The sequence below is a fragment of the Leucoraja erinacea genome, chromosome 5, assembly GCF_028641065.1.
Source record: "Leucoraja erinacea ecotype New England chromosome 5, Leri_hhj_1, whole genome shotgun sequence".
NCBI classification, from domain to species: Eukaryota; Metazoa; Chordata; class Chondrichthyes; order Rajiformes; family Rajidae; genus Leucoraja; species Leucoraja erinaceus.
This window is the reverse complement of record NC_073381.1, coordinates 16,320,738-16,344,391: the sequence shown is the minus strand read 5'-3', so window position 1 is coordinate 16,344,391 and position 23,654 is coordinate 16,320,738. Positions and strand designations below refer to the sequence as shown.

Sequence of the window (23,654 nt, the reverse complement as noted above, 5' to 3'; positions counted from 1 at the left end):
GAGCTCTTTTGTTTTCCTGGTGTTCAGAGCCAGATTGTTTTCTGAGCACCAGGTTGTCAACTTCAGGACTTCCTCTCTGTAGGCTGCCTCGTCTCCCTTCGAAATAAGTCCGACCACAATAGTGTCGTCAGCAAATTTGACGATGCGGTTGTTGTTGTGGGCCGGACTACAGTCGTAGGTGTAGAGACAGTATAAGAGGGGGCTTAGCACACAGCCCTGTGGGGAACCGGTACTCAACCTGCGAGTGGAGGAGAGGTGGGGGCCGAGTCTCACAGTCTGGGGCCGGTTGGTGAGGAAATCCTTTATCCAGGCACATGTGACAGTGGGGAGGCCGAGAGTGACCAGTTTACCAATGAGAATGTCCGGAATGATTGTATTAAAGGCTGAACTAAAATCCACAAAGAGCATCCGGACGTAGCTCTGCCCCTGCTCCAGATGGCTCAGCACAGAGTGGAGAGCTACGGTGATGGCGTCTTCTGTGGATCTGTTTTGGCGATAGGCGAATTGGTGGGGGTCGAGGTCTGGTGGTAGATAGTCCTTGATGTGCTGGAGGACCAACCTCTCGAAGCACTTCGTGATTACCGGAGTGAGGGCCACAGGACGGTAGTCATTAAGGCTGGTGATGGTAGACTTCTTCGGCACAGGGACGATTGTGGCTGATTTTAGGCAGGACGGAATAACTGCCTGGTCCAGGGAGAGGTTGAAAATTCTGGTGAAGATGGCAGTGAGCTGGTGGGCACACGCTTTGAGCACCTTACCAGGGACTCCATCTGGGCCGGTAGCCTTCTTGGGGTTCACTGCCAGGAGCACCCGTCTGACATCGTGTTCCCTGACAGTGAGTGGAGTAGTACAGGAGCTAGGTGAGGGTGGAAACAGGGCTGTAGCAGGTGAGTGCTGCTGTTGTGATGTTTCAAAGCGGGAGAAGAAGCAATTTAGCTTTTCTGCCAGCGGCGCACTCAGGTCTTCTGACTTTGTGGCACAGCCTCTGTAGTTGGTAATGTCTTGTATGCCCCGCCATACCTCCCGTGTATTATTGCTGGACAAGTGGGACTCTATGCTCCTCTTATGGTCCGCCTTGGCTTTTTTAATACCACTTTTCAGATCGGCTCGAGCAGCCCTGTACAGAGCTCTGTCACCTGACCTGAAGGCAGCATCGCGGGCTCTGAGGAGTGTGCGGACCTGGCTGGACATCCAGGGTTTCTGGTTTGGGAAAACCCGTATGTTTTTGTCTACAGTCACATTTCCGATGCAGAACTTGATATAGTCCAGCACCGATTCTGTGAGAGTTTCCAGATCCTGGTGTTCGAATATGTCCCAGTTTGTCTGTGTAAAGCAGTCCTGTAGATTGGAGAGTGCATTTTCAGGCCAGGTTGTAACAGATCTTATGGTGGGCCTGGCACTGCGTCTGAGGGGGGTGTAGGCTGGAGAGAGCAGGAGGGAGAGATGATCTGACTGGCCGAGTTGGGGGAGGGGGATGGCTCTATACGCGTGCTTGATATTGGTGTAGACATGATCCAGCGTGTTCACCCCTCTGGTAGAACACTTGACATGTTGGTAGAATTTCGGCAGTACAGTCTTCAAGTTGGCCTTATTAAAGTCCCCTGCGATTATGTGAACACCTCCGGGGTGATCCCGCTGCTGTTCATTAATGGTGTTCAGCAGGAGAGAGAGCGCCTTGTTTACATTGGCGTCAGGTGGAATATACACAGCCGTGACAATCACGACAATTATGCCTTGGAAAGCAGAAGGATGAGGGTTGATCTTATAGAGGTGTACAAGATCATGTGAGGAATAGATAGTATTAATGCACAGAGTATTTTACCCACTGTAGGGATATCAAGAAACCTAAAACATAGGTTTAAGGTGAGGGGGGAAAGACTTAATAGAAACCCGAGAGGTAAATTTTACACAAAGGATGGTGACTATGTGGAACACGCTGCCAAAGGATATAGTTGAGGCAGGTACCATCACAATGTTTAAAAAGCATTTGGACAGGTGCATGGATGGGTTTAGAAAGATATGGGCCAAATGCAACAGATAATGTAGATGACCGTGGGCAAGTTGTATTAACTAAATCTATATCTGATATGTAGGCATCATTTAAAGAGCAGAGCTCCAGTTAGCTGGAAGGCTATAGATGGCAAGTGAAGGGAACCTGGGATGATCAAAGAGGTTATAAACTTTGTCTAAAAGAAAAAGGGAAGCATATGTAAAGTTTAGAAAGATGAAATCAGACAGGGCCTTTGCTGAATATAAATTAAGCACAAAGGAATTCAAGCGGGCAATTAGAAGGACAAAATGGGACAATTGAATGTAACTGGCAACATAGATTAAAGAAAATCACTAGGTTTATTGTACAGATATTAAAAACAAGTGGGAGAAGGTAGATCTGCTCAAAGATAAAGGAAGGAATTTATACTTGTAGTTGGACGATGTAAACCAGGTACAAAACAAGTACTTTGTATTATGGAGAACAGTGATTTGTGTGGGGAATACTAAAATGCTCGGACAGTTTGAGATCAAGAAGGTGGGGTTCTTTAAGAACATTGAAGTGGATAAATCCCATGATATTTATCTTATTGTTAGAGGCGAGCGGAGTTTGCAGGGGTTGATGAAGATCTTTGTATCTTCTCTAGCGATAGCGGAGGTCCCAGAGAACTGGCAAGTAACCAACATTGTTCCTCTGTTGAAGAAGGGAAGTTGAAATAATCCATAAAATTATAGGCTGGTGAGCGTCACGGTGGTGGTATGGGAGCTATTGGAGTAGTTTCTTTGGAAATGGGATTTTCTTGCATTTGGAAGGAAATTAGTTAATTAGGTACAGTAAGCATGGCAGGTCTCATGCCTTACAAAGCTGACTGAGTTTAGACAGGAGGCGACAAAGGGGATTGGCAGTGGATGTTGTCTACATGGATTTTAGTAAGGCATTTGATACATTTCATCATGGTAGGCTGATCCAGAAGGTTAAGATGCAATGGGATCCCGTTAATCTTATGCCTCTGTCCCACTTAGGAAACCTGAACAGAAACCTCTGGAGACTTTGCCCCACCCAAGGTTTCAGTGCGGTTCCCGGAGGGTTTTGTCAGTCTCCCTACCTGCTTCTACTACCTGCAACCTCCGGCAACCACCTGCAACCTCCGGGAACCGCACGGAAACCTTGGGTGGGGCGCAAAGTCTCCAGAGGTTTCCGTTCAGGTTTCCTAAGTGGGACAGGGGCATTATCGTTTGGATTCAGAACTGGTCTACTCATTGAAGACAGAGGGTTGTGGTGGAATGGTATTCACCTGGCTGGAAGTCTGTGACCAGTGGAGTTCTGCAGGGTTTTATACTGGGTCCCTTGTTGTTCATGATATATATAAATTACTTGGATGTAAATGTAGATTGGTTTGTTAGCAAGTTTGCAGACGACTTCAAAATCGGTGGAGTTGCGGACAGTGAGGAAGGATGTTGCCGTATACAACGGGATATAGATCAGCTATATAAATGGGCATAGGAATGGCAGATAGAGTTTAATCCGAACAAGTGTGAGGTGGTGCCTTTAGGAGGTTTGAATATAAAGGGAGTGGTAAAGAAGACATATGGAATGCTTGTGTTCATTGATCGGACATTGATATTAGAATCAAGAAGTCATGTGGCAGCTTTATAGGACTTTGTCTCAGCCACAATAATTTGGGCTGTTGTGTACATATCTGGTTACGGGAAGGATGTGGAGGCTTTGGAAAGGTTGAGAAGTGGATTACCGGAATGGTACTATAAGGAGAGATTGGACAAACCCGGATTACTTTCTCTGGAACATCGGGGGGGCTCAGTGGAGAACTGGTAGAGGTATATAAAATTATGGGAGGCATAAACACGGGAGATAGCCAGAGTGTTTTTCCAGGGTGGGAATGTCAAAGACTTGCGGGTATAGCTTTAAGATGAGAGGGGGCAAAACCTAAAGCTGTGCGGAGCAAGTTTTTTTTACACAGAGAGTGCTGGGTACGTGGAGTATGCTGTCTGGGGTGATGATGGGGGCAGATATGAGAATGGTATTTAAGCTTTCAGATAGACATATGGATAAGCAGGATATGGAAGGATCACGTGCAGGCAGAAATTAGTTTCGTTTGGCATAATGTTCGGACATGGACTTTGTTGGTCAACGGGCCTGTTCCTGTTCTGTACTGTTCTACCTTCTATGAATAAGTTCTACGTAGTATACAAACCTTGTGACCCATTGCTCCTACACTTCCTGGCATTCCTGGAATACCCTAAAATGAAACATGAAGCAAAGTGATTAATTTTCACAATGGAACATCATCGAATTCTAATTTTAAGTGAAAAGACATTCGGCTGTTATTGCATAAATAATAATACATTGACACTAAAATCAAAGAAAATCCTCATAGTATTCAAATAATAAAGGTTAAAACAGGAAGAGTTGAGGAAAAGGAAACACATAGGTCTATTCTCCATTCTGGATTTTAAACGGGCTGAGTAACTAAAATTGGCATTTTATGGAAAAACTGTATAGCATCTTTCTAGATTCCCTTGACAGAAATATTTAACAGAAACATTGATTAGTAGGACTGGATGTTACAATCCGTAAGGTTCTTCACCACAACTGACACCGGGTATTCTTGGTGGTGACCACTAGGTGATTTGCTACTAATCAGACACATCTTCAGTTGTGTACCTCAACATCACTGGGTGTTTCGGCCTTTTATCACAAGACACCCTCAGTCGAGGCAGGCCCACCGCAGGGTGATCAGCCTCTAGATGGTCACTTGGCAGCCCAGACAGCATCTTTTCTCTTCAGCCACAGCCAGTGACTGTTCCATTCTGCTTTTTTCGCTTCCATCTTGCTCTCTACCGCTGACTGTGGCTGGTTGGGCTCTGGACTTGTGTCCGTTGGTGGGACAGTACTTGGTTGAGCTTCGCCTGGGGTGCTGATACCCTGTGGACTGTGGTGGTTAACCTGCCACTGGGCTTCACTCAACTGATTTGGCCTACCTCTTAGAAGGTAATGGTCAATGCGAGGCCCCACACCAAGCTCTCCCAGGCACTTTTCCCTGCCTGGGTGGATCTTGAGACCCTTCTCTGATGTTATCTTTTCCCAGCCACAGATGCAGCTTCGTAGCTTATGTCCTGCCGGGGCTGCTGCTCTGTCAATTGCTGTGCTAGTTCTCTTATTCATAGTCGATTCCTTCCGTAGCAATATAAGGGTGGATCCAAAACGCTGATTAGCGATGGATCCTGCTAGCATGAGGAGCTAGCCCATGCCAGCCCCGGTGGGATCTATTCCCTCCGGTCAGCAGTCTCTCCAGGCCGTCACTAGGTCTTTCCCTGGCTGTCAGCTGCCCTTTCGCAGCGGTCAATGCTTTGATCCAGATGTTCACATTGATTAGTAGGAATATTTTTAATGCAAATCCAATGCATTGCAAAATATGTTATTAGCATCTTGATATTTGCTATATAATATTTTTTCCATAGAGCAATAGTGAAATGTTTGGCTTTTCCATATCATATAATCACATTCTTCAGCACAACACAACGATCACATTCTTAACATGAAACCTGACGGCAGAGACTGTCTTCCTTTCGTTGCCTTCTATTGGTTTTTAAAAGCTTCCCATCGTCTAAGAGTTTAAAAAACAATAAATCTCTTCTTTAGACTCTACTGCATTCATGAAAATATTAAACCATTGCAACTTTTAAACTATTAAAGATACAAAATCTATAATTTGAAGATGGAAAAGTTGGTGAATAATATTGTGCCAACATGGTTGGTGATGAACTGGCAGCTAACTTTACACCAACATGAACAGGTTGGTGCTTCATTGCAATCAGAGTTTCTCCAACAAAGGATTAATTTCACATATTGCATTTGAAGAAATAAGAAATGCTGCACACCAACAAAATGAATTTCCAATTAAAGGCCACAAGTGTACTTACAGGCTGTCCTGTCATTCCATCAAATCCTGGTAGACCAACCTCTCCAGGTTCTCCCTAAACAAATAAGAAACATATAATTTAAATTGTCAGTGTTTGTAATGAAACCATGAAACTGACAGCAGCTTTGAAATTTTCATGTATGTGCGGTTTACTGTGAAAATCCAGGTCAGTTACTATCTGTGGTAATTTGCAGCTTTCTCCAACAAACTCCAAACTCTATGGAATAAAAAAGCAAATTTTATGTATGTGCACGATAATTTACCTCCGGAAATTTTACAAAATGTTTCAGAAAAAAATTGTAACATCCATTTATGAGCTTCTACTTTAATTTTACATATATTTTCCATTTTTATTTCACACTCTGAAAACATTTAAAATATTGGCTAAAATGTCTTCTTTATCCTCTGGCTTGCTGTGAGAATTCTTTAATGCAACAGTCTGTTCAGTCAGCTTGATGAGATCACAATTCCACAGGAATCTCGTGAACTAAAAGATGCAAAAAAAGAATCTGAAACGAAAACCAAAAATGCTTGAAGTAATCAGCTTGTCAGTCAGCATTTTTGGTCAATGACCCTTCATCGGAATTAGGCAAGTGAAAAATCAAAGATGCAGAGAGAGAGAGAGAGAGAGAGAGAGAGAGAGAGAGAGCCAGGTGGAGAAAACAGAGAAAAACAAGAATGGAATGTGCCCGAAACATTCAGCAGATCCAACAACTGTGGAGAGAGACCAATATGAATTAATGTTGCACTTGGATAATATTACAACAAAGGCAGCCAGGAAAGGATGCATACCTGAAATTTAACACTGATTCCTAGCAGCTACAATGTGCTCTGTTGGAAAATGAGTTGCTATTCCTTGAGATTAATTTGGACACCATTTGACCAGTATAGGAGTATAAATACATAGACGTCAAAGTGGAAGTGGGATAAAGGATTAAAATGTTTGACAACTGGAAGCTCAATCAACCTTACAGACTGAACGGATATGTTCTGCAAAATAGTTACCCAATCTGTGTTTGCTTTCTCCAATAGTGGGAAAATCATTGTGAGCATTGAATGTAATACCCTAAGATGGATGAATCGCCAGTGAATTGCTCTTTCACTTAGGTATCTTTTCTCTCTCTAAATGTCAGCATCAAAAGTAATTGTTACCTGGACAATCCTGGTCTCCCCCTATTACAGACATCCCCTCTGTTCTCAGTCTACTTCTCTGCAACTGAAACACATTCTACAAAGCAGTTAACTGTATTTTGACTCCCCAGTGAGAAAGTCCATATTGCCTGGGCACTGAAACAACACAATCATTTTTCAAAAGACCAGATTAATCACAAATACGATCCAAAAATGCAGAAAACACCCAGCAGATTAGGCAGCATCTGTGGAAACAGAAACAGATCTTGCTAGTTTTACGTTGCAAAGTACAGGGAAGGATGGATAGTAAAAGAAAAAGTCCTTTTTGGGAAGGCAGGGATGCTGTGGCGATCTGCTTATTTTAGACAACTTAATTTTTCTGTTTGTATCAAAACTTTTCATAGTCTGACTTGCTGGGCATTTTCAGCATTCTTCCTTTGGTTTCAAGTTTCAAATTCAGCTCTGACCTGCATTTCATAGCTTTAACCTCTCACTTTGTCGGTTATCCCTCTAACTTCCCTCATTAATATATCAATCAGATGGCGCAGTAAATAGTGGAGAAAGACCCAAAATGCTGAAGTACTGTAACTCAGCAGGTCAGGCAGCATCTTTGGAGAACATGGATAGGTGACATTTCAGGTTGGGACCTTTCTTCAGACCTCTATTCTGTAAACAGTAGGATCATCTCAGATACTCTGACTTCAATTAATTAGAGATACTGTTGGATATTAGAGAGCATTTCTTTAAGGTGAGAGGGGAAAAGTTTAAAGGAGATGTGCGGGGCAAGTATTTTTACTCAGAAACTGGTAGATGCCTGAAATGTACTGACAGCGTTGATAGTGGAACCAGATATAATAATGGCATTTGAGGTTATAGATAGGCACATGAATATGCAGGAAGAAGGGATTAGTTTAGTTTGGCATCATGTTCATGCCGCAGAGCCTGTTCCTGTGCTTTACTGTTCTATGTTCAATATTCCCTTTGTCTTATCTATCATTCCCTCACTCTCTCTGCAAGTTGGTTAGTCATTTTCCCAGTTCCTTTAAAGTGTATTTAACCTGAATCAATAACTCAGTTTCTCTTTCCAAAGATTCTGACTGACCTACCAAGTGTTCGAGTATATTTCCAGCATTTTCAGTTTTTTTTAAATTTAAATGTAAATCACAATTTTATTTGACTGTTCTTACTCAAACTGCCCTTTGAACTGCCTTGCCATTTCACTTCATAACTGTAAACTGAAAACAAAACCAGTTCAATGTTTGGTATTGCCTTTGGCATACGTTTAAGTTATGGTGAAAGCATAATTAGACCCAGTGACTTGCAGAGTTTTCCACATTCTCATCTTTGGACTTAGACCAAAATATGCGGCTCTGAAAATATATTAGTCTTACCTGTGAGGTAAGTTCAGCAAAAGACAAATACAGTCATAGTCTGCGAATTGTAACTTTTATACACCATCCTAGACTCTTTAACAGTGTTAATAGGAATGAAATCAATTACACACTTAACAAACCTTTGTGCCAGGAATTCCAGGTAAGCCATTATTTCCACTTTCACCTTGATGTCCCTATGAATTAAAATACATAAAATTGCTTTTACATTATTGTGTAGCCTTTAGAGTATTATTGCTGATATATTTCAACATCAAATTTGTATTCATTTAAACTTACAGGAAGTCCATATAATCCAGGATAGCCTTGAGAACCTTTGTCACCTTTTGCACCCTTGAATAAAATATAGTACTAAAATTAGTTTTCATTTTGGAGCAATAGATTCGAAAAAATCTTTTGAACCGACTTCCCAAATACCTTTTTGCCATTAAAACCATGTTGGCCGGGTTCTCCTTTGAACCCCTCAGGACCCTGAAATACAATTAAAATATAGAGAGCATTCAGACAAGCTATAATAAGAGACCTCAACAATAACATGACAAGAATTTGTTCCTGATACATAATCATTAAGTATGCTTCAAAATCTACTGTGTACATTTATGTTGAGATCAACTTCTTTTCAACATTTATTAAGGCCACACCTATATGTATAATTCAAAGAATTATTTTCAACAATAACAACAAGTTATTATTAATAAACACCACATAGCTGGTAAATGATCGAGTATGTTTACTAATATCCAGAAGGTTTGTGCGTTTATTTATTGTTAGTTAATACTAGTAATCATTACATTTCCAGTAAATGAATAGATCAAGAGACAAGAGAGTCAATAATGTGTATTTGTCATATGTACCAGCAACAGAACAATAAAAGTCTTACTAGCTGCAGCTTTACAGGCCCATTAATGCAATAACACACCAGATACAATTTACAAGAATTAATAATGCAATAAATGAATAATTAGAAATACTAGGTAACCAGTCACAGAGGTGCAGCTGACACAGCTGCTGCTTCACAGTACCAGACACCTGGGTTCAATTCTGACCTTGGGCACTGTCTGTGTGAAATGTGTACATTCTTCCTGTGATCGCGTGGGTTTCTTCCGGGTGCTCCAATTTCCTCCCACATCCCAAAGATGTGCGAGTTTGTAAGTTAATTTTCCTCTGTAAATTGCCGTTAGTGTGTAGGGAGTGGATGCCAAAGTGGGATAACATAGTGTGAATGAAATGGTTGATCAATGGTCGGTACGGACTCAGTTGGTAGAAGGGCCTGTTTTCATGCTGTATCTTTCAATTTAATTCAGACCATAATACTGCAAAAATGAAATACATAGTGCAACCAAAAACAAAGTCCATGATAGATCAATGCTGAGGTATACAATAGGACACAGAATACTGGAGTAATGCAACAGGTCAGGTAGCATCTCTGGAGAACATGGTTGGGTGATATTTCGGGTTGAGACCCATTTTCAGTCAACATTGCTAAGGTAGGGTTGGGGTTAGGGTTATGCAATGTGGTTCAAGAGCTTGATGGTTGCTGGGAATAAGCTGTTCTTGAACCTAGAAGTCACGTTTTTTAGGATCCCTTACCTTCTTCCCGATGTTAGCAGCAAAATGTAATGTGGCCAGGATCTTCTTCTTCTTGCGAATGAAACATAAACCAAAGGAATAGTTAGATCTCAAGCCGGGTGTTGAGCAGCCAGGTTGTTGTCTCCTGTGACAAATCAGCCAGGCCCTGAGCTCCATTTGGTGGGTGGTAGAGCAAGCACCCAGAGATGACATGGTTGGCTGTCTGTTGTTCTGCTCCGCATTCGCAGGCTGGGCTCTGGCGGAGCCCCCATCTCCACATGCTGGCATTGAAACGCCCAACTCCAGTACCAAGTCTGTTGAGCTTCATCCATGCTCCTTTGGGGAGGTCGGACCCTGGACATCTTTTATCTGGTGAAGAGATGTAGCTGTGTAATGGAGATGAGGTTGCCTTCCACTCCTGTGACCACTTGGTGGCTATCCAGTGTGTTTTGCCTCAGTTGGTTCGATGGATACTAGGAGTTGTTTTCCATGTGGAGCAAAGGGGTGATGGGACTTCAGTCGGGGTGGCCTCTGCTCTCTGCTGATAGCCTGATGGAGGAGGTGATCTGGGTCCATGGCATGACGAGATAGTGCCAGAGTTGCTGCTTGCCTTCGGATCCCTGTAGGCGGAATGCCTGCAAGTATAGGGAGCTGCTCGACTGGAGTAGGTTGAAGGCACCCAGTGACGGTTCGCAAGGTGCTGTTCAGGCTCGTGTCTACCAGGCTAGTATGTCTACTTCTACTCCATATGGATGCGCAGTACTCAACTGGGGCATACACAAGAGCTATGGCAGAGGTGCGAAGAGTTGATGGACTGGCTCCCCAACTTGTTCCTGCCAGGTTTCGGATGAGGCCGCTACATGCCATGACCTTGTCGCGGAGACTAGCCAGGTGTTGACGAAATGTAAGCGACCTGTCCAGCTTTACGCCGAGGTAAGTGGGTGTTTGTTAGAAGTCCAAGTGCCTGGTGTTAACAAAGACAGTTATCCCTCGCTTTACTTGTTGTTTAGATGGAATGCTGTTGACACTGTTTTGCCTTCGCTCAGCTTTAGACGCCACTGTCGCAGGTATACTGCCAAAGTCCCCATGTCGTGACTCAAGGAGCTTTCGATTGTCTTCCACTCTTTGTGTCTCATCAGGATGGCTAGATCGTCAGCATACCCATATTTTCCAGCGTTGGTCTCTGGGAGGCCATGGATCAGGCCCATACGAAGCTTTTCAAAAAGGGGGGTGGCATGAGGAGGGTTGCGGGCGGGCCTGAACGGCGGGGCTGAGCGGGAGGTTGCGGGTGGTCCTGAATGGCGGTGAGGGGTGGCGGTGCGATTTTTTTATTACTCTAGGGGGAAAAACGGGGGTGCGTTCGCACCCTCCGCACTCCCCCGTCGGACGGCCATGTGGATGTACACGTTGAAAAGCAGTGGAGCCAAGACGGATCCCTGTGGGACGCCATTCTTCAGTCCACGTAGCCAACTCTGCTGTCCATCACTGGTCTTAAGCACAAAGCTGCGGTTTGATATCAGCTCCGTGCTGTAGCGTACCATGCTGGCAGCACCCAAAGTAGCTTTGCAGTTAGTCCCCGGTGCCACACGGTGTCATAGGCAGCTTATAAATTTATAAGAACAGCTCCTGCCTTCTCATTTGTCTCAAAGCAGTCCTTGATGTCTTTGGTGAGGAGGGTTACCTGGTCTGCAGTATATCGACCTAGACAGAAACCAGCCTGCTCATGGGGTGGTTGAGGGTCTATGGGGGTGATGGGGGCCTTTGATGATATTAGCTGCCTTTTTGAGGCATTCTAGTAGATCTCTTTGATGGTGGGGAGATCAACCATCTTGAGGAGAAGCTGCTGGTGTCCTTCTACCGCTGCTCCATCGAGAGTGTACTGGCGTACTGTATAACCACATGGTATGCCAGCTGCTCTGCAGTGGACAGGAGAGCCCTTCAAAGGGTCATCAACACCGCACAAAAAATCACTGGCTGCCCACTGCCCTCCCTGAAGGACATCTTCAGCTCTCGCTGCCTTGGCAGGGCAGCCAACATCCTGAAGGACCCTTCCCACCCTGGACACAACCTGTTCCACCTGCTGCCCTCTGGCAGACGGTACAGGTCTTTCAAAACTCGCACAAACAGACTCAGAGACAGCTTCTACCCCATAGCCATACGTGAACTTAACAATGCAAAATAAGTAATAACACTCACATTCAACCGAATGGTTCTACCTCAGCTGCTATTGTTATTTATCTGTAATTTTTTTTTAATATGTATATATTTTTACCTTTTCTTATATATTTAAAATTGCTCTTGTGAATCGCACCGTGGGATTGACTTTTAAATTTTGTTGTACCATGTGCAATGACAATAAAGAGATTCAGATTCAGATTCAGAACACCTGTGATGGACCAAACAATGACTGCCACTTCCTGCTGCCTTCTTTGTTCCTGGGCACTCGAGTTACCACACCAGGCTGTGATACAACCAGTCAGTATGATCTCTGCTGTATACCTGTGGTAGTTCAATAGAGTATTCTTCTCAGGAAGTTGGGGCGTTGATGAGCTTACGTTGGGATTGCTTCAATGTGCTGGGCCCAGGACAGATCTTCAGAGAAATGCATTTGCACAAAAATACAACCTCCTGTGTATTATTACTAAGGTGCAGACATGCAAAGATGGAGGGGGATGTGGTAATTAGCTGAAAATTTACATCTGAAGGTGGACTGGGTTTTGATACAATTGTATGTTGACATGCATATCACTGTATTGTATATCCATACCACATTAAATTGCTGTCAGTGAAATTAGTTTTAAGTTGTGACATGATCGAAGAAAGAGTAATATTATTATACACCTGCTTTACTTTAATTATTAGAAATCTATAATTTAGCTTTATTTTACATTATATTCGCACATAAATCTCATTCAGTGTTTTTTTCTTGAGCTTCAATTCCAGTCCTGTTAATCTTCATGCTTCCTGTTAGGTGAATAAGTGAGTATTCCTTTCCTTAGCCAAGGAATCATCTTTGCTGTTTGTGCCCTTTAGACCTGAACTTTAAATGTTAAACATACATTTTCCATGTTACCTACTTAAGGTTACTTCTATGGTGCCTCCTGAATACAGTGGAAATAATATATACCGCATTTAACTAATGCTTGCGATCCATTTAGAGTTAGTTCAGCATAACAATTAGGAAGGAACAAATGTCGTTTACACTTCTGTGAGACAACAGATAATCCATGAATGGTGTGAGATATATATTGAACTTATTTTTGTTGTTCATTATGGTGTTTACTAAGTACTATGTTTACATATCTGTTGTGCTGATGCAAGTAAGATTTTCATTGTTCTGTTATGGGAATATACCTGAACGGAAACCTCTGGAGACTTAGCACCCCACCCAAGGTTTCCGTGCGGTTCCCGGAGGTTTTTGTTAGTCTCCCTACCTGCTTCCACTACCTGCAACCTCTGGCAACCACCTGCAACCTCTGGGAACTGCACGGAAACCTTGGGTGGGGCACAAAATCTTCAGAGGTTTCCGGTCAAGTTTCTTAAGTGGGACAGGGGCATTAGCCTCTAAATCTAGCCTGAAGGACAATTTTGGGGTGATTCTTTCTCTCCAAAGTCTGGTACCATAGCTTTTCCAATGTTCTTCCAGCTTTACGACCAAGCTTTTGCTCAAGCTAAGAACTTGGTTTAGTTTAGAGATACAACGCGGATACAGGCCATTCGACCCACCAAGCCCATGCCGACCATCGATCCCCGATCAGGGAATGTAACTAGCAGTTCTGCTCTTCAAGAAGTTGAAATAAGATTTGATGGCTGAATGGACTCTTCCTGTGGCAGAAATAATTTTATAATTCTGTGCAATTGGAATTGATGAAATAGATTCCATTGCCTTTCTTCACAGTAGGTAAACCCTTTGTCTTCATAAAGATAGCAATGGTTATTTCAATCACTTATCTAATGGCTGTACCTGACATGGTGCAGATGAGATCATGTAGCTTCATTATCTAATGAGGCACATTTATCACTTGTTAGCATTACAAAGAAGCTTTCGGAGGTTATCTTGCACCTCCTCCAACCTCATCTGCTGTATCCGGTGCTCTGGTGTGGGCTCCTACATATCCTACAAGTCTACCATAGACTTGGCGATCGTTTCGCTGAACATTTACGCTCAGTCCACTTTGGCCTATGCAACCCCCCCCCCCCCCCCCCCCCCCCCCCCCCCAATGCATACCTCTATCTTTCAGTCTAAAAGCCCAAAACATCAGCTATTATTTTTTTCGGGAGATGCTGCCTGGGATCTGTCGATGAGTTACTCCAGCATTTTGTGTCTATCTTTGACATTACAAAATCAGCTCTATGGTGCACTTCAAAGTTGACATTAATTCAAAAGACTCCATTGATGTTTCAATGTCAATGTTGAACATTTCCATAATGATCCCTCCCCTGGTCATGCCAGAAAATAAATGTCAGTGTCAGGTTAATATAAAAACCTAATCTGGAACATCAATGAAACAAATAGGAAAAACAGAACAATAATGTGAAAAATACTCAGGATGCCATACAGCACTTGTGGGGATAGTATCAGGGATAATGTCTCAAAATTTATGAAGAGTCAATGACCTGAACAGTTAATCTCTTTCTCTCCCCTCAGATGCTGTATTTCCTTGCTAAGTATTTCCAGAATTATCTGTTTGTCAGATTTCCAGAACCTGCAGTATTTTATATTTACATTCTCACGTTAAATCTGAACAAAGGAAGAAGGTAAGAGAATTTGTTAGTGATTTAGTTTAGGCTCCATTATTCAAGAATGTTTTCAAATTTCATGGTGATAAATTTAATAAAGTGGTGTTCTCCAGTATGAAAAGATGAATGCTCACCATAGGGCCTTGTCGTCCTGGTAATCCTTGTAAGCCTGGAGCTCCTTGTTTGCCCTGCCAAAATAAAATAATGATTTTACCATTCACATTGAATTAATATACAATTCTAAATTCATTCCATTTCAGTTCACTTTCTACACTAACCTCTCAACAATTTTAGAAATGATTACATTGTATATTTATAGCAATCATTCTAATTAGTAGGTGAAATATTATTTACCTCAATTAGGTATATAAAAATATTTAATGTACCAATTAACTTTAATGCCAAATATCTAGTCCACTTTTGATCAAAAGAGTGCTGAACGAATTGATTCTTGGTCATCATTACATATCCTTACAGCTCAATATTATGTTTTATAGAATGCAAACACGCCAAAGTGCGGTGCTGGCTCGAAGGGCCGAATGGCCTCCTCCTGTACCTAGTTTCTAAAGTGTGATTTAAAAAAAACCTGCAGATGTTAGAAAAGAGAAAATGCTGGAAAATGCAGCAGGTGGCAAGAGAAACTTGTTTTAGGCCTGGGACCTTTCATCAGAACTGGAAAAGAGAAATAAATTAGTGCAGGTAGCAGAGAATGTGCGAGAGTGAATAAGTGTGATAGAATTCACTGATGGGCTTTAACAGACGAGTGGCAGTAAAGAGGCAGTTATGATCCGATTAAGCTTCTGTGTGTGTGTCAAATGTGTTGTTAATGGTGAGGCTGTGGGACATGCCCAACAGGATAGACAATACAAAAAAAAGGCAGAGAAGCCTTTTTTTCCCCCATACAACACTTAAGGTGCAATCCTTCTTTCCTTCTCATCATCCTTGAACCCAAACAGTCTTTCCAGGTGAAACAGTGATTCACTTTGTACTTCTAATCCAGCATGCATGCATAACATTTGCTGTTCACAATGTGACCATTTTTTAAAAGATTATAAAAAATTGGAGAAATTGGATGATAATAGACAATAGACAATAGGTGCAGGAGTAGGCCATTCGGCCATTTGAGCCAGCACCGCCATTCAATGTGATCATGGCTGATCATCCCCAATCAGTACCCCGTTCCTGCCTTCTCCCCATATCCCCTGATTCCGCTATTTTTAAGAGCCCTATTTAGCTCTCTCTTGAAAGCATCAGAGAACCTGCCTCCACTACCCTCTGAGGCAGAGAATTCCACAGATTCACCACTCTCTGTGAGAAAAGGTGTTTCCTCGTCTCCGTTCTAAATGGCTTACTCCTTAATTCTTAAACTGTGGCCCCTTGTTCTAGACTCCCCCAACATAATCGGATGATTGGTTGATCGGTTTGCCGGGCATCTTCACTCAGTCTGCAGGAGCCATCATGGATTTTAGGATGTTTGCTACTTTAATTCATCATCTCATTCCTACTCTAACTGTGGTTTTGTGTAGTGTTAAAATGAGGCCCAATGCACCTGAGGAGTAACACTTCATCGTCTGTCTGGACACATTGCAGCCTGCTGGATTCAATATCAAATTCTCTTACAACCTTTCATTCTCTTTGTATGAGAACTGACTCTTTTTTACCTGCCATCATTTTTGCTTAGCTTTCCCCACCACCCATTTTCCTTTAGTTTTATATTGTCTGGCTTGCTAAACATGAGCCACAGTTGATCTTAACTGCCCTTAACTGCCACACTAGTTCATTCTGACTCAATGTATCAGAGACACTTCCTTTGTTTAACCCATTACCCTTGCCCAACCTTCTCTGCTACCTATACTCATTTGTTTCACTCTCCGTTTAGATGGAGTACGCTGAACCTGAAATTTTAACTCATTCTTTCGAGGATGCCGCCTGATCTGCTGTATGGTTCCAGCATTTTCTATTTTTAATGCATGCTAATGTCTGGTAATATTAATAAAATAAGATAACTTGCAGGTTATTGATAAATGACTCAGTCACTAAATTTTAGAATGGTGGATCTATTTCCACTGGAAGAGAGTATAGAGGGAAATTAATTGTTGTAATTGAATAGAATTTTGCTAAAATATCAAAATAATGACTACTTTTTTAAGTAGTTAGAAATTTAATAATGAGTGGTCATCAAAAAAGTGATTATATAAGATAGGAGTTAAGACTTGTGTACATGTTAAAGCATAAAAGCTACCTTGTACGTAATAGTCCTAATAACGTCTGTGTTGCAAATGACTTGGTTCTAATTTGATTGCACATTGCTAGCTCAAAATCAAATTGTGAGCACATAATAAATAAACTGTATCATTGATGTATATAAAGTTATTTATTTAGAATTCCCGCATTCTTTATTCTTGTGTGAATTTGACCTTGAAAATCTACAGTTTGTTGTTGAAAATAAAAGCATCTGAGCTCCAAGATTAACTTCAAAAATTGAATGATATATCGTACAAGATAAAGGCAAGAAAGATATACAATAAAATGGTATGCATGTGAATAGAGCTATTAAAACAGCAAACAAGAAATCCCATCGATTAATGTGGGTGGAATCCTTCAGTGTTAGGCTCATTACCAGTCGATGAAAGTAGTTTTTCTATTGCGTCTCTCAGATTCGAGATTTGTGAAATGCAGCAGATGCCAAGAATGCCCTGGTGTACAAGTGAGAAATTGCATGTTGAAATTTTTTAACTGAAATTATGGCATCTTTTTCTAGCATGTTGAAATTTCACGAAAATCTCTAAACTCTCTTAGATTTGTGTTTTAAAGCATATAGTTGCCACTTTACTGATTATAGAATTAAGATTTTACAAGCTTGTCATCAGTACATTTTCTTAAACTGGGAAAGATTGTCCTATTACCAGGAAAACTTTTATGAAGAGAGAATGTGTTTTTTGTTGTTGTCTGTGACCAGTGACCTGATTACATTCCTTGAGAAGAGTGTTGGACTATGAAGTTAACTTGCCTTATATATGGAGGGAAGTGCATGCTAATTAATTGGCCTGAATATTTATTAATATTATGAAAGTGAGCACTATTTTAAAAGATGAAAACTGTAGCATAGAGTTCAACTATCATTTTCAAATCACATTGATATGGCACAATGTAAATGTATTAACTTGATTCTTACCGGAGCACCATGTCTCCCCTCCTCACCCTTATTTCCCCGGATCCCTTGTAATCCCTATAAAAGGAGACATCCATGAAAATTAATAGAGAAAACTGAATTGCAAAGTGAACATTAACTGATATGTTTCATCAAAAGATGCTTTTTACCGGAATGCTCTGTTGTCCTGGTATCCCTGAGTTTCCAGGTAATCCTGCAATTCCCTGTAATAATTTTTTGTCCACTTTAATCAAAATCAATGAACTTGCATATGATAACTCAATTAAATATAATAACATAATATATAACAATTTAAACATACTACATTTTGAACAAAAATTTTCTTTTTCATTTTTACCAAATTAACAATCTTTTTGGTCATCTAAGGTTCCCTTACTTTGCTATCCTATCCTTATCCCCTTTCCTTACTGAATATGCTGGTTCTGAAGATCGACAAAGTGGCCTTTAAACAACTTCCACATGTCAGATGTGGATTTACCCACTAACAATTGCTCCCAGTATACCCTCCTATAGGAGCTCGGTGGGTGAGGCAGCACCTGTTGAGGGAAATCCATAAATAATGTTTTAGATTGACTTCAGATTGATCATTCTGGTTAGACCACACCTGGAGTAATTCCTGTAAACCATTCCTATCCATGTAGAGTCTAAACCAGTTTAAACCTATGCCTATCCATGTAGAATCATACAGCAGGGAAACAGGCCCTTTGGCCCAACTCGCCTATACCAACAAAGATGCCCATCTACACTATTCTCGATTGCCTGCATTTGGCACATATTTCTCTCATCCTTTCCTATTCAAGTCGCCTTTTAAAGAAATTAGTCCAAATTAGTATCGGGAAGAGATTAAATAAACTGGGCTTGTTTTCTCTCAACAGAAGGTGGGCCCAAAGGCCTTCCTTATCATTTCTTACCATCTAACTGAGATGCCAGTTCTCCCTATTAGTTAGTGAAATACATTTTTGAAGTACTATTTTTAATTTATTTCTTCATTCAGACCATAAGCAAGGTGAAAGCTAAGCAAATAAATGGAATTACGGGATCAATAAAGTTCATACCAAGAATTGAATTATTTCATGGTATTTATGTGAAGGAGGCATAAGTAATTACGATAACATAGAAGCTCGTGGTCACGGCAAAGTATATTATATATATAGTGACTGATGGTTACTTGCCTATTCTGTCCATTTTTGACTATTAAAGTGTGATAAAAATCTAAAGAAATTATAATCTGTGGAGGAATGCAATGATTTAAATAGTAGTCACGGTATCAATTTTTACAAGTCACTGGTGGAAGTCAAAGTAATAATAATAATAATAATAACTTTATTTGTTAAGCACCTTAAAAACAACCAAAGCTGACTAAAGTGCTGTACAGAAAAAAGAAAACAAGCAAGACATCATAAAACAGGCAGAACAACAGAACATACAACTAACACGAGGCGCATAAATTACATACGAAAATCCAAACAATAAATTAAAAAACATAAAACACGAGTACGAACAACGCAGCAAAACCAAGCAAATAAAGTTAATAAACAATTGAACACCTCACTGGTCTACAAAGGCCACGGAGAATAGATATGTCTTCAGGAGTGACTTAAAAACAGCTAGAGAAGGGGCCTGTTTAACGTGCAGAGGCAATTCATTCCACAATCTCGGAGCCGACACAGCAAAGGCACGGTCCCCTCTGAGCTTCCACTTAGTCTTTGGCTCAATTAGGAGCAGCTGATCATCTGACCCGAGAGAGCGGGAGGGCGAATAAGGGTGAAGAAGCTCAGATAGGTAGGAAGGGGCAAGACCACTTAGGGATTTAAAAGTAAATAAAAGAATTTTAAAACGAATCCTATACTGAATAGGCAGTCAGTGGAGAGAGGCCAAAAGGTGTGAAACATGATCATGCTTTCGTGTGCCAGTCAAGAGACGAACAGCTGCATTCTGTACCATCTGGAGACGGGCGATGGAGGACCGACTAACCCCCAGATACAGTGCATTGCAGTAATCCAGCCGGGTGGTAACAAAGGCATGGATTACCGTCTCAAAGTGCTGCCTTGACAAAATCGGCTTTATTTTTGCCAGCTGCCTCAGATGGAAAAAAACAGATTTAACAACAGCCCTCACCTGACAGTCAAATCTAAGCTCAGGGTCCACTTTAATCCCCAGGTTCGTGATGTTAGGTTTGAGATATGCAGACAAAGAGCCTAGATCAAAAGGGGGGGGGGGGGGGGGGCCAGAGGTGCCACCAAAGATCATTACCTCTATCTTGTCATCATTAAATTTCAAAAAGTTCAGTGACATCCAGGCCTTTATGTCACTGAGATACTCAAGCAAGAGTCCGACAGAGTGTACACCCCCCTTTCCCAGAGGCACATAAAGCTGACTGTCATCAGCATAAAAGTGGAATGAAATCCCGTGCTTCCTAAGGATGGAACCGAGTGGGAGCAAATAGAGTGAAAAGAGGAGAGGGCCAAGAACTGAGCCCTGTGGGACCCCACACGAGAGAGGAGCAGAGGAGGATACAGAGTCCCCAAGGCTGACACAGAAAGTTCGATCAGCCAAGTACGACCTGAACCACTCCAGTGCTATGCCCCTGATACCCACCCACTGCTCCAAACGGGAGATCAAAATTTCATGATCCACTGTGTCAAAGGCAGCTGACAAATCTAAAAGCACTAGGACAACACAGTCACCATGGTCAGTAGCCAAAAAATAAGCCTAACTTACTTAGGCCCTAAGAAGGTTAAGACGTGGAGGAAGCTTTTCAACTTTAACTATAGTAACAGCATCCTCTGTTACTATATCTGCAATAAGAATAATTAAACGGAAAGAAACAGAAGCCAAAATTGCTGAGGGTAAAATAACATAACAGAACGGAATGAAAAAAACATAAAAAGCCAAAACCATATGGAAGAAAGGAAGGTAACAGAAGGTAAAAATGTGCATTACCAACAGGATGCAGAAATAAACAGATGATCAAAGGATAGAGAACAGATACAGTAATATCCCAAAAAATAGAATACAACTAAAAAAGCATAAAGAAGCAGAAAACTACATTAGAAATGCAGGAGCTGTATGTCCAACACTACACATAATATTCCAGAATGTTCTTCCTTGTGTGAACTACACATATATCAGAATTAATTTGGAAACTCTAACTCTGCCATGGTAAGCACAAAGGCATATGTTGGCAGGAGAGATGATTTATTTCTAAATAAATTATGATAACTCTCTTCTCCCTGGAAGGTAGTTGGACTCTGTAATTTTATATGCATGCAAAAAGTAGTGGGCGAGATTGGAGATGGAGAGCAGTGATGAAAGGAAAGTCCCTTCCAGTGCGTTTATGTAGTTCCTTCAATTATTATGTTGTCTCCCAGTTACGAATATTGTTTTAACATTTTTTTTCCACAAAGCTTTAAGTGGCCCAATATATGTTCAAAGCCGGGAGGGGGATACAGGGGAAGACTTTTAGATTTGAAACTCAAAGATTTAGGTCACAGAATCATAGTGGGAAACAACATGATCCATTTTAATCCCCCCATATTCTCATTAAAGGGCCTGTCCCACTGTACAAACTAATTCAAGAGTTCTCCCGAGTTTCCCCTGATTCGAACTCGAAGAATTACGGTAATAGCCGCTCATAGGTACTCGAGGCTGTCGTGGACATTTTTCAACATGTTGAAAAATCTTCACGAGTCTTCACGAGCTTACCGCGTTTCCCGAGTACCTGCCGTTAGCGTTACAAGCCGCTAAGAGACGTCCCAAGCTCCGACATACCCGCTATGTACATTCTATGTGCTTACCACGTGTTGATTTTTTAAATTCGGGAGAGTTCTTGAATTACCTCCTACAGTGGGACAGGCGTTACTCGCCCAGATCCTATCTCTCACCTACACAATGAGGGCAGTCAATTAACCCACCAGTTTTTGGGTGTGGGAGAAAACTATCACACTGAAAGAAATTCCAAGGATACATAAGGGAGAACGTGGAAACTCCACATAACTGCATCAGGAATCTGGATTGAATCCAAGTCTATGACTCCAATAGAGGGAGTACAGAGAAGGTTCACCAGACTGATTCCCGGGATGTCAGGACTTTGATATGAAGAAAGACTGGACAGACTCGGCTTGTACTCGCTATAATTTAGAAGATTGAGGGGGGATCTTATAGAAACGTACAAAATTCTTAAGGGGTTGGACAGGCTAGATGCAGGAAGATTGTTCCTGATGTTGGGGAAGTCCAGAACAAGGGGTCACAGTTTAAGGATAAAGGGGAAATCTTTTAGGACTGAGATGAGAAAAACATTTTCGCCTGCCCGAAGAAGTAGACCCCGCCCGCGGCCACAGCCTCCGCCCGCCCGCGAACACAGCTCGCCGCCTGCAGATACTGCCCCGCCCATAATCACCACAGCCTTATTCTCGCCACCGGTGATTGACAGCAGATGCCGGAAGGGGCATCGCCGTCCCCGCGAATGACAGGAGAGAAGACCAATAACTTTTGTAATATTTCACCAATCGAAAAAACTTGATGCACTTGCAGCACAGAATGGCGAGTAAGTTGGCGGAAAATTGTAGCGCTATCGGGTACTGATTTTGTGCAAATTAAAAAACACCGCAAACTGGAAGAGGACAAGATAAGGGTTTTATAAGTATATAGATTTCTTGCAGTTCCCAATCCACCTTGCTTTGGAGGATAAAACGCCTTGTAAATATCCAAAAAGTTAAGGTTTTCACAATGTCCTCTATCTTAACTTTCCCACAAAATGAAGCATAAACCAGAGAGAAATGAATTATAAAAAACAGGAAATATATTCCAAACCAATGCTCATATGCCAACTATTATTTTGACACCGTTGTGGGACAGGCCCTTAAGGAATCCAGCAATAAAATATGGCAAGGAGCTGATCACCACAGATGCCAAGTATATTTTAATCTACTCCTTGCTAGACAGGGAAATTGAAAATACCTTTGGTCTGTTGTCTTTCGATTATGGCTTCTCTCTGACCTTAAAGCCATTAACCCCCTTGCTACGCTTTGCCTATTTCCTCACTGCCAGAAATCATATCTAAGGTTATCAAGCTGTGGTTTCCTCCCGCAGACATTTTGCTTGCTGCTGGCCAACCTGTCAGTTAAACGGTTGCTGGCAGGAATTGTAAAAAAATATATAATTTGACGAGATCCTGCTGAGTATGTTCATATCTTTGTCAGGTTTGTCCTGCACTTCTCTACATAGCTGCATTTATTAGCACCCAAGGGCTCAAATTCCCATGTGATGAAGTGCACTGCTAGCTCTGCAGTTTATTCAAGTGTCCATTGAAAATCATAAATCTCACACCCACTACTGGAGCAAGTAAATAACAGTACCACATCTTGATTGTACACATCATCTGCCACCGTTGTTTAAGGGGGTTCACAGATATTCTCTGAAGAATGTGGTATATTTCATTCTCTCTTGCCGGCAAGGAGCAAATGGAGCAAACACTTAGATTTGTGATCATTACAGACATTCCTACAACATGTTGTCAGCTGCTCTCGCATTGCTTTGGAGATACTACCAATTTGGAGATGTACATATTCTGGAACTCTTAGCTGCTCCTGGTGCCATAAGTCACTGGATGAATTCTGCTTGAGCTGAATTGGAAGCTGGGCCGTCTGTCAACAAATGATGGTCAGCAAATGCATCGCCATGTATGCTGAAGTAATTGACCTCCACAGCAACATTGGAAAG

The 23,654-nt window shown here is 41.7% G+C and overlaps 1 protein-coding gene across 1 annotated transcript in view; it reads right to left on the bottom strand.

Moving 5' to 3' along the window:
* Positions 1-23,654, bottom strand: part of LOC129696946 (collagen alpha-1(XXI) chain-like) — a 103,101-nt gene that overhangs the window by 50,487 nt on the left and 28,960 nt on the right. The window contains exons 3-10 of the mRNA XM_055635077.1: positions 18,083-18,136; positions 17,937-17,990; positions 14,896-14,949; positions 8,870-8,923; positions 8,732-8,785; positions 8,575-8,628; positions 5,932-5,985; positions 4,203-4,247 (exon numbers count right to left, since the gene is read on the bottom strand). Of these exons, the coding sequence (XP_055491052.1) occupies positions 4,203-4,247; positions 5,932-5,985; positions 8,575-8,628; positions 8,732-8,785; positions 8,870-8,923; positions 14,896-14,949; positions 17,937-17,990; positions 18,083-18,136 (423 nt within the window). The remainder of the gene's footprint in view (positions 1-4,202; positions 4,248-5,931; positions 5,986-8,574; positions 8,629-8,731; positions 8,786-8,869; positions 8,924-14,895; positions 14,950-17,936; positions 17,991-18,082; positions 18,137-23,654) is intronic.